This window comes from Pelophylax lessonae, assembly GCF_965119305.1.
Source record: "Pelophylax lessonae genome assembly, chromosome: 5".
NCBI lineage: Eukaryota > Metazoa > Chordata > Amphibia > Anura > Ranidae > Pelophylax > Pelophylax lessonae.
The window spans coordinates 490,042,652-490,054,891 of NC_138772.1; the positions used below are offsets into that span (position 1 = coordinate 490,042,652).

At 43.8% G+C, this 12,240-nt stretch overlaps 1 protein-coding gene across 1 annotated transcript in view; it reads right to left on the reverse strand.

Annotated features, from left to right (window-relative positions):
- The window catches only part of SLC25A32 (solute carrier family 25 member 32), a 31,221-nt gene extending 19,020 nt beyond the window's left edge, over positions 1–12,201 (reverse strand). Inside the window, exons 1-2 of the mRNA XM_082259158.1 lie at positions 11,927–12,201; positions 1,825–1,975 (exon numbers count right to left, since the gene is read on the reverse strand). Coding sequence (XP_082115284.1) covers positions 1,825–1,975; positions 11,927–12,092 — 317 coding nt within the window. The 5' untranslated portion in view covers positions 12,093–12,201. The remainder of the gene's footprint in view (positions 1–1,824; positions 1,976–11,926) is intronic.
- Between the last annotated feature and the right edge of the window lie 39 nt (positions 12,202–12,240).

Genomic DNA, 12,240 nt, shown 5'->3' on the forward strand with positions numbered 1-12,240 from the left:
GATGTTGCAAGTCACATGGGGGTGTAAACAGGAAATTCTGAATGGGTCAGTACTCTCACGGGATTGCAGAGCAATGCCACAGAGAGGACATGACCGAAACACGGCATGTTGCTGAAAGGACTAATGGCATGATAAGCGTGCCGTTGTGACAGGAGTCACCTTGTTTGGGGGGGCTCGTGGAACCCAGTTACTTTAGAGAGGTCAGGAAACTCCTTGTCCAGCTTCCCCGGCCCCTCTTATGTGTAAGTCACCCGGTGTCTATTAGGGGCTCAGGGTGACCAAGAACCCCAGTAGGGTCTGCACTAATCAGACTCCCCGTTCAACCGCACCGGACTCAGCATTTCGTGTTACCCCGGTTATCCTGGGTTCTATATGTGTGGTTTGTGTTGAAAGAATGAAGGGCCTATTTCACTTGGGACAATAATATTTCTGAACAATATCCCTCAAGAAATATATAAAGATAAACAATTTGACTTTTCAGATTGCTTGAATATTGTTGGAGTCTCTCATAGACCCTTGCTAGATAGTGAGGAGGGGTGGGGGTTTGTTATTGGTTAAGTACCTGTATCCCATTGTTCTATTGTTTCTGTCTGCCTTAAGATCAACCTATTATGGGATGTATATGTGTTTGTGGATTGGCTGCTAAGGGGGAGGGGGTTGTCCCACAGTGTATATCCCTTTGTGCCTGTGTTTGAATAAACAGTTCTTATTCTGGAAGGTTCCAAAACTTATACAAGCTAAGTTGGCGGCTAGCTTTGAATGGGGTGGCTGGGAAAATCTGATATCTATGTCAACGACTGGGAGGAAGCAGTATACTGACGGAAGTCCACAAGTACAGTGTGGGTTGCAGATCCATTACAGCCGTAAACAGGGGACATTCTGCGCATGCGCCGGTGACGTCCTGCGCATGCGCCCAGTGACGTCATAGAACTGGACAGCGACGGATTGCAGGAAAAGTAAGCAGATTAGAAGAGATCTAGAGGCAGCGATTTATAGAGTATGTGCTGATTATTTAAATGGGGAAAATTGTATTTGGCAAGTTTTCTTCCACTTAACGGAGCAAAGTTCAGGATACTTCTAGTACAGCTCCCTTTTTAAAAAGTATACTGTAAAGCCTGTAAGAAAAGAAACGGCAGCACATCCAGGAATTCCAATTGCCTTTAATTTCCAAAGTGATGACACCAAAGACCCCAACATAGGGTCACGTTTCACACAAACATCTTGTGCTTAATCATTACCAAGGCAATTGGAATTCCTGGATGTGCGGCCGTTTCTTTTCTTACAAGTTTTCCACGGAGATGGGCCGGGGCCAGCACTCTATGGGATATTCCACCTCCAAGCTACCATCACACACCTGGAGCAGCGTTTTCTCCCTTCAGTATACTGTAAAGCCTAGTAAACACCTGCTGAATGTTGGCAGGTTTAATAGAAACTGGCGGACATTTGGCCCGTGTGTATGGCCGCCAGCTTCGGTCGAAGGCTCATGACCGAGTGTTCTGATGGGGGGGGGGAACAACAGCACAGCAGGGGGGATCGCTGTACTAACATTGAATTGTTAGTACTGCAGCTCCAACCTAAGCTGTAGTTTTTTTTTCCTTTTCAATCCGCTGGGTTGAACGGAAAAAAAAAAGAGCCAGTAGTCTGTACGAGGCTTTAGTCCTTGTAAAACAGGGGAGTTGCAGAGTCAAACACAAAAGTCACCTGGACCCCCTTGCTGGCACCACTATGAATGACAAGAGGCTGCCTGGTTTCTGGAAGACCTACCTGCAGAAGGTGGTATGTTATAAACAAGTCTAATACTGCACTGAACCAATAAACACTTACAAGAAGAAGTAAAGGCCCCAAGAAGCCCCGGCTCCCCACATATTGGGAGTCACCCCCTGGTAGAGGCCGCGTAGACCTTCCTGCTTCCATACAGTGGACATGCAGTGCAGTATGCTGTTGTACTTGGGTCGGAGCTCCAATCCATCGCTGACTGGAAAAAAACAGAAAAAAAAAAAAATAGTCATGAGCTTTAGTATAATAAAAGGCCATCAAATTAATGAAGACTGGTGCAGACAGATTTGACAAAAGTATGTATCTTTAAAGCAGCACAGCGTACACCAAATTCATATAAAAAAATACACAACCTATTCTCTCCTTATAGCGCTTAGAAGCATGCTGTAATAACCTAGATATGTGTCCTCTCCCTGAAAGGGACAGTCTTTTTACCAAGCTATAGCAAAGACAACAATTTTATTGCACCTAGGAGGACCATAGGACAAACCATAAAAAAACAGTGACTTGACAAGGCGTGCGAAACGCGTAGTCATAGCGACAACTACATTTAAATCTACATGAATCTGGTACACAGGTTGCTGTCAGAACCAAAAGTGTTGCAGATGCTTCAAGAATTTGGCTCAACACATTAATATGAAGGATCAACAAGGCCGTTGCAGACACAAAGTAAGCCAGAACCTAGGGCAGTGATGGCGAACCTTGGCACCCCAGATGTTTTGGAGCTACATTTCCCATGATGCTCATGCAGTGTAGTTGAGCATCATGGGAAATGTAGTTCCAAAACATCTGGGGTGCCAAGGTTCGCCCTCACTGACCTATGGGGGTTCATCTTAGGACAAAAGGGTGTACTGGTGGCTTTTTGCTTAAAAGGTTTTCCTTAAAGCCCAGTGATTTCACACCTTTTGATCTCTTTATAATCCTGTACCCCGCATGCCATGGTTTGGGAACCGATGCTCATTAGGAAATTCCTTAAAATAGATTTTGTCTTGGTGAAAATGCTGCTTCCTAAACTTTCTCACATATACAGTATTTACTTCACAGAGCTTATAGAACACCGGTCAAACTGCATAGATAGGGAAGTAGGAGCACTCCCTTGTGTCCGAAGTGAGCGAGATCACGGAGACCTCATCCACATGCTATGGAGATACGCCAAGTTATTAAATCGGAGGTCTTGGACATGATATCACATATATACATAGCTAAAGAAGTTCTAATGTGACGAAACGCATAGAGGCAGGACTTCTGGTGGTGATGTCCCTTCTGTTATTGTTTCTTGCACGCTGGCTTTGAATTGGTATGGTATAGTGGTGGTTCCTGAATAAAGTATTGGCGAGTCATTCTGGGTGCCATGGGAGGCACCTTATTATGTAAGATGTTTGTAATAAAGTTCACATCTAGGCATTTTTGGGAAATTTTCTGCTCTAAGCCTCAGCTCTAAAAACGCCCAACAAGATAAATTCCATTCATTTCAATAGACCTCGTTCACATCTGAGCATTCTGTCACCCTAAACAAAAATCCTATCGCTCAAAAAAAGTACACAAGCTTCTTTTTTTTTGGCAGATTACAGGCATTTTACCAGAGATGTATAGTAACTAAGTAGAACTACTTCACTACTGTACTTAAGTACCGAAAGGCGGTATCTGTACTTTCCTAGAGTAGAATTTTTTTCTCCTACTTCCACTTTTACTTCACTACATTTTTTCAATGATTTCAATACTTCTACTCCGATATTTTTTTTTTTGTGCTGCATAGTTACTTGTTACTATTATAAAAATCACCACTGCCAGAACAGTAGATGGCAGGTTTCATGAAGCTCAAAACATGTGTATTATCAGCGCATACGAAAATAAAAGCTACTGTATGCATGAATAAAAGCTGCATTTGAAATAATAAAAAACAATATGATGTTCAAACTTTTGACTTCTTTCTTTAATAACTACATAACACAGTACTTGTTCCTTTTACTTTCAGTACTTGAGTAGCAAAATTTTTAAAAAAACTACTTGCAATACTTAAGTACAAATAATGTTAAATACTTTAGTACTCCTACTCAAGTCACTTTTTGATAGAGCACTTCCACTTCTACTCAAGTCACTTTTTGATCGAGCACTTGTACTTTTACTCAAGTATGGGTTTTGAGTACTTTATACAACTCTGCATTTTACGGCTTTTCATTGGTCACTTGTCAACTCAAAACACCTGTACAAAAACGCCCAAAAAATGCCTGGAAAATGCCTGAAAAACGCCAGTAAAAATAGCAACGCCTAGATGTGAACGGAGCCTAATGGGCCATACACACTATACAAATGTCTTTAGATTTTTTCCTTTGGATTTACCAAAACCATATAATAGGAGATCAAATCTAAACACTTTCAATTTGTATGCAGTCAGGCAGGCCCTTGCACTACATAGTTGAAGGTAAATCTAAAGGAAATCGAACAACAAAAGTTGTATAGTATGTATCCAGCTTAAGTGTACAATTATTATTTCTGGGGCTTAACATTAATAAAGCATATTGTGTTATATTTCCCCTGGTCTGCTTTTTATTATACAGGGAAATAAAGAACTTGATCCCAATGGTGTCCCAGGAGTTAGTGATCGCAACTGAGAGGAAATGATTATTGTGCCGGTGACCCATTTGTTACAAGCGGTCCACTCCTGCGAGTGAGTGAGAACCCCGGTGGGGGTGAGTTGAAGCACACAGTGTGACCAATCCACAGAAACACATGGAGCACTTTTTTTTCCGATGAACTTTTGTTTGCCACTTTTTTTGAAGCAATACTTTAAAATTGGATGCACTTTTATTGTATTTTTGCACGTGGCATTTTAACTCATTGCACTTTATTATTGATATAGATTCCACAAAGTATTAACACTTCATGATTATATGTATTGGTATTTATGTATATTGCACCTATTGACTTTATCAAGAGAGAATTAGCGCAGGTCAGCTTTTTTTTTATATATAACTAAATACCTAGACTGTGATTTTAGCGGTCTTGGTCAACATACCACATTGGTGGAATTATTTGCGATCCTGCATTGTCTGCACAGACTGCGGGGATTGTCAGCGGTCACTGTCCATTGATTACATGAACCAGGAATGCTCAGGGTCAGGTTAATGCCTAATCCTATCCAGAATATTCAGGTATCAGAAAGACACAGGGGTGGATTTACTGAAACTGGAGAGTGGAAATCTGGTGCAACTGTATTAGAAACCAATCAGCTTCCAGGTGTTTTTTTTTTTTGGTCAAAGCTTAAGGCTGCATTCACATGTCAGCGTATAATCGCGGGCAGAACCGCCGCGGTTCCGCCCGCGATTCGGAGATTTATTGCAAATCGCGGGACGCCTAGCGTTGCCCGTTGATTTGCAATAGCCCCCCAAACGCTGAGCGATGTTGCCGCGATTCACGCCCGCCGAATCGCGGCAAAATCGCGCAAACAAAATCGCGGGACGCAATACGCTCCAAAGAAGCTCTTGTACTTTTTGGGAGCGTATTGCGTCCCGCGATTTTGTTTGCGCGATGTTGCCGCGATTCGGCGGGCGTAAATCGCGGCAACATCGCTCGGCGTTTGGGGGGCTATTACAAATCAACGGGCAACGCTAGGCGTCCCGCGATTTGCAATAAATCTCCGAATCGTTGGCGGAACCGCGGCGGTTCTGCCCACGATTATACGCTGACATGTGAATGCAGCCTAATTGAACAAGCTAAAGTTTGTTGCCATTTCAGAGGCACACACAATTTTAAGGTTTGACATGTTAAGTACAGTTGTGCTCATAAGTTTACATACCCTGGCAGAATTCATGATTTCTTGGCCATTTTTCACAAAGGGGTTTGAATGGCTATTAAAAGTTAACCATCCTCACCTGTGATCTGTTTGCTTGTAATTAGTGTGTGTATATAAAAGGGCAACGCGTTTCTGGACTCCTGACAGACCCTTTCATCCTTCATCCAGTGCTGCACTGACGTTTCTGGATTCTGAGTCATGGGGAAAGCAAACAAAGTATCAAAGGATCTGTGGGAAAAGGTAGTTGAACTGTATAAACAGGAGAGGGATATATTAAAAAAAAAAAAAAAAAAAAAAAGATATCCAAAAAACACTGGAGGAAAATTTGCATTCATCAGCACAAAAGCTGCGCTTGGGACATACTGTGGCATTCCAACATGACAATGATCCTAAACACAAGGCCAAGTCGACCCGTTGTTGGCTACAGCAGAATAGTGAAGGTTCTGGAGTGGCCATCTCTGTCTCCTGACCTCAATATCATTGAGCCACTCTGGGGAGATCTCAAACGTGCCGTTCATGCAAAACAGCCCAGGAATTTACAGGAACTGGAGGCTCTGCCAGGAAGAATGGGCAACTTTACCATCTGAGAAGATAAAGAGCCTCATCCACAAATACCACAAAACACTTCAAGCTGTCATTGATGTTAAAGGGGGCAATACACGGTATTAAGAACTGGGGTATGTAAACTTTTAATCAGGGTCATTTGGGTAGTTTCTGTTGTCAATATGATTGAAAAAGAGTAAACTCAGTTGGCTGATAATAAATGGCTTCAGCCAGGGCTTTTTTCCTCAGAAAATAAAGGAACTCAACTACGACCCCCCCCCCCCCCCACACACACACATCCTTCAAACCGCATTAAAAAGTGGGTGTGGCAAAATTTCACTAACAGTGGGAGGGTCTCAAAGGGGTATTTAAAGCGGAGTTCTGGCATCAAATACATTTTTTGACTAAAAATACCCCTACAATACTAATCCATCGCCCTTTACAGAACCGCTATTCTCATACTTACAAAAGGTGTACAGTATTGGATTTTAGTCAAAATCTTACTTTTAAAAAAGCTGTCTGAGCGTGGCCATCTTGGATGTGGGCATCTGAAGCCGCAGTGTAATCTGCTGTGTCCTTCCTGATTCCAGGGAGTGTTCTGGGAGTTCTTCCTGATTCCAGCCTCCTGGGAGTGATGACAAACAGCTCCCAGGATGCAATGCAAAGGTGGAAGTAAGGTCAGTGGCCGCGGCCACGGGGGGGGGGGGGGGGGGAGAAGGAGGAAGTACAATCAAAAATGCCCTGAAATAAGGAACCCCCGAGAAAAAATTGAAAATGCCCAATTGTTGATCAGCATAGCGAGCACTCCAGGAATCACTAAAGTTGCAAAATAGGCTGGAACTCCGCTTTAATACCAGGAGTGCATTATGTACAGAGTGCAGAGTTTGGGAGAGGTTACATACAGAGTGCAGAGTTCAGAGTTCAGATGCCCTACACACAGAGTTCAGAGTTCAGATGCCCTACACACAGAGTGCAGAGTTCAGATGCCCTACACACAGAGTTCAGAGTTCAGATGCCCTACACACAGAGTGCAGAGTTCAGATGCCCTACACACAGAGTGCAGAGTTCAGGTGCCATTCACACAGAGTGCAGAGTTCAGGTGCCATTCACACAGAGTGCAGAGTTCAGGTGCCATTCACACAGAGTGCAGAGTTTGGGGGTGTGCTACACACAGAGTGCAGAGTTTGGGGGTGTGCTACACACAGAGTGCAGAGTTTGGGGGTGTGCTACACACAGAGTGCAGAGTTTGGGGGTGCGCTACACACAGAGTGCAGAGTTTGGGGGTGCGCTACACACAGAGTGCAGAGTTTGGGGGTGCGCTACACACAGAGTGCAGAGTTTGGGGGTGCGCTACACACAGAGTGCAGAGTTGAGCCTTCTTCCACAGCTGCTTACCTCTGCATTTCCCATCCACATCTCACTTTCACCCCTCTTCAGCTCTGACCTTTGCATACAACCCCCCCTACACTGCCCCCATCTTCTCCTCACCTCTCTAAAGGCTCCACCATCTTCTACATGTCATACATTTGTTGCTGTATTGAGCTGAAGCACTCAGTCTCTTGTACCTCTTTGCACACTGTAGTTGGCTCTGCCTCTTTCACTTTTAGGGAGATCATCCAGTGGGGTTGTTGGCATCTGCACTGCACCCCAGGAACCTTCATCTCTATTGTCCCCATCCTGCACTCAGCTGTTGGGAGACAAGCTGTCCCTTGTAAACAGCCGTTTAGTGGTGAGTAGGGAGCAGAGGGCCTGAGCCAGAGGTGGTGGAACTGAGTTCCCGCCAAGTTCCAGATGAACAAAAAAGCCCTGGCTTCAGCCAAACACTAACCATGAGTGAAAGAAAAGTTTTTGTGTTATTCATATTGTCAGAAAAATGGCCAATAAATCATAAATTCTGCCAGGGTATGTAAACTTATGAGCACAATTGTATCCATCTGCTTGGTGCATCCTCAACGTTTATAGTTTACCAAAAAATTGGGTGGTATATTGTGCATATGTGCCCTAAAATTAACTTGAAGCTGATCTTTACCTTCTATATGACGTTGCCTACTCTCCATCCCTCGTTTGCTTTTTATACTTTTTAGTGTACGTTCACAGTGATGATTTGGGGAGTCATGTCATCAGCTGGTGTTGGTCCATTGGTTTTTTTTTTATTTTTTTATCAGGTCCAAAGTCAGCACAGCCCTCTACCAGGAAATTCTAGAGCTCTTCATGCTTCCCTCTGCTGACCAGCTTTATGGAGATGATTTCATTTTCCAGCAGGATTTGGCACCTCCCACACTGCCAAAAGTACCAATACCTGGTGTAATGATCATGGTATCACTGTGCTTCATTGGCCAGCAAACTCGCCTGACCTAAACCCCATAGAGAATCTGTGGGGTATTGTCAAGAGGAAGATGAGAGACACCAGACCCAACAATGCAGAAGAGCTGAAGGCCGCTATCAAAGCAACCTGGGCTTCCATAACACCTCAGCAGTACCACAGGCTGATCGCCTCCATGCCACGCCGCATAAGGCTGCATTCACACTTGAGCGTAGCGTTTTACCGCGTTTTTACCGCGATTTCCAGGCGTTTTTGGAGGCAGGCATTGACGTCATCTATCAAAAACGCTGGTAATCAGCCCAAAAAGAAGCTCATGTACTTTTTTCAGCTACAGGCGTTTTGCAAAACGCTCAGATGTGAACAGGGGCCATTTAAATGAATGGGGTTTTACTTGTTGGGCGTTTTGGAACGTTTTTTTTTTAGCGTTTTTGGAGCTGGAAAACACTCAAAAACGCCCAGGTGTGAATGGAGCCTTAATGCAGTAATTCATGCAAAAGGAGCTACGACCAAGTATTGAGTGCATACTATACTGTACATGGACATACTTTTCATTATGCCAATATTTCTGTATTAAAAATCTTTTTTTTTTCCCTTATTGGTTTGACGTAATATTCTAATTTTCTGAGATACTGAGTTTTGGGTTTTCCCTAGCTGTAAGCCAAATTCATCAAAATAAAAAGAAATAAATCCCTAAAATATATCACTCTGTGTGTAACACATTACATAAAATATAGGAGTTTCACTTTTTGAATTGAATTACTGAAATAAATTAATTTTTTGATGATATTCTAATTTTAGGAGATGCGTCTGTACTTTTGCTTTCTATGTCCCATTGGGGAGATTCACCTACACTTCCTGTCCCAAAACAGGAAGAGAGGAAATCCCTGCAAATTAAGGGAATTCCTTGGGGACCTCCAGGTCACCAGAACTAGTGTCCCCATTGGAAGATTTCCCCCACTATTACTTTTCTGCGGACAACCCAAAATGTGTTTTTTTTTTTTTTTTTTTTTTACTTTGACTTTAATTGATAATAGTAAACAGGACAAATAGAGAGGGAGAATCTCCCTGACAGCAATAAAAACTGACAGATGTTCTAATCCCTCTCCACTCTATTCAAAACTAGCTTTACCTTTAGTTTGACCTCGTCCCACCCATATTATAGCCAAAAGATGGCTACAGTGCGGGCCCACATTGCTAGGAGGGCATCCTCCCATGATTGTGCCGGCAGTGATCTGTGATCACAGACTGGGGTAAAGAACCAATCACAGCTGATCACAGTGAAACCAGGATTTGCCCCTGATAGGCAATCCTCTCCTCACACTAACAGAACACTAGGAGAGCAAATAGCTGTCAAATGCACACAGGGGACATCTACACCGATAATCAGGGTAGACCCAACAGTGCCCCCAAATGCTGCCAATCTGTACCCAGCAGTGCTGTCAATCAGTGCCCATCAGTGGAGCCAATCAGTGCCCATCAGTGGAGCCCATCAGTGCCCATCAGTGGAGCCCATCAGTGCCCATCAGTGGAGCCCATCAGTTCCCATCAGTGGAGCCCATCAGTGCCAATCCACTTAAAGCTGAACTATAGGCAAAACTTTTCTTTTCATGTTGGATGGAGTAAGGGAGGGTTATAACCCAGCCAGATTTTTTTTTTTCTTCACCATCTGTGTCCCATTGCCGAGATTTCCCTTCAATTCCTGTCCCATAGCCAAACAGGAAGTGCATGGAAATCCCTGCAAACTAAGGGCATTTCTTGGGGACTCCCAGAACTGGTGTCCCCATTGGAAGATTTCCCCTCTATTTATTTTCTGGGGACAACCCAAAATTCTGGATTTTCTTTTACTTTCACTTTAATGAGAACGATAAATAAGATAGAGAGGGTGAATCTCCCTAACGGGGGACACAGACAGCAATAAAAACTGGCAGGGGTTCTAATTCATCCACTCTATCCTGTTTATGGTTATCATTAACCACTTGCCGACCGCCGCAAGTACATATACTGCGGCGGTCAGCCCCGGCCAGGCAAAGTGACGTATATATACGTCACTAGCCTGTCACTTGCTTGTGAGCCAATAGCGGGCGAGCGCGCGCCCGCCCCGTTCCCTAACAAGTCAGTGCGGGTGACCAGCGGACCCGATGTCCGCCCGGGCACTCGCGATCGTTCGCTGGGAAGGGAGAAAGGCAGGCGGCTAATGTAAACAACCCGCCTGTCATTCTCCCCTGTGTAAAAATGGAGATCACACGGTTCTACTATGTAGGACTGTTGATCTCTGTTCTTACACTAGTAGCCATGTCCAATCACAGTTAGAATCACGCCCCTAGGACACACTTAACCCCTCCCTCTCCAATACAGTTAACCCCTTCCCTGCCAGTGTCATTTTTGCAGTAACAGTGCATATGTATAGCACTGATTACTGCAGTAATGTCACTGGTAACCCCAAAAGTGTCAAAAATGTCTGTCAAGGGTCCGATCTGTCCGCCGCAATGTCGCAGTCCCGCAAAAAAAAAAAAAAAAAAAAAAAAAAAAAAAAAAAAAAATCGCAGATCGCCGCCATTACTCGTTAAAAAAAAACACCAAAAATTACAAAAAATTTTCCCTTTGTTAGTAAACGCAATAACTTTTGCGCAAACCAATCAAAATACGCTTTTTGCAATTTTTTTACCAAACATATGCAGCATAAAACAAATTGGCCAAAAATGTTAAAAAAAATTTGATTTTTACGTTTTTTTGGGGGAATTTCATATAAAAAATGTGAAAAATATTGTTATTTTTGCAAAATTGTCGCTCTTTTTTTGTTTATAGCGCATGATCAAAAAATCGCACAGGTGATCAAATACCACCAAAAGAAAGCTCTGTTTGTGGGAAAAAAAGGACGTCAAATTCGTTTAGGTACGGCATCGCATGACCGCGCAATTGTCCGTTAAAGTCACGCAGTAAAAAAAAAAAAAAAAAAAAAAAAAAAAAAAAATCGCAAAAAAACCCCTGGTCAGGAAGGGGGTAAAATCTTCCAGGGCTTAAGTGGTAAAAAGTGAAAGTAAAAGAAAATCCTAAATTTTGGGTTGTCCCCAGAAAATGTCAGAGAAAGAAATACACCTAGAAATGTAACTAAGACAAAACTTTTGTTTTCTTTTTTAGTTTTGGATGGAGTGGAGGGATTAAAAAAAAAAAGTTTTGTCTTAGTTACATTTTTAGGTGTATTTTTTTTACTGACATTTTCTATTTTGGAAAGTGTTTCACGAATATCGTATGACACAAGAAAGGTAAAACTGACACGATTCTGCTTTCTAGGATGTCTATATAACCTTTGGGGGGGGGGGGGGTGTAATTTTCAGGCATGATACAATTTTTAAACCTGTGTGCAAACCGGTTCTGGCAGCAAACGTGTCAAACCAGGCAGGCTGCTGCATTGTGTGGGTGATGGGTGATCGCACGATCAGATCGCACAGTGCTGGGATGACCTGTCGGTGTCCCGGGGCGGATCTCGGTACCTGCGAATCGGATCTTGACCAGGTCCAGCGGGTGCAGCACCAGGGTGGAGATGACCCCTCCGCTCAGGCCGGCCGCCAGGTCCTCGTACTTGACATGTCGGAAGATGCTGGTGACCTGAGATCCCGGGGGGGCGGATCGTGTCACCGGGCCGGTCGGGGCGGCCATGTGTACGGAGATCACACTGACAGCCGAACCGCTACACACGTTGCATCAGTCGCCTGTGACCTCCAGCCTGAGCCCCCGCCCACTACTCACACCTTGCCCTTCCTAAACATGGCGGCCGAAGAGACTGACTTCCCCACGTGACCCTTTA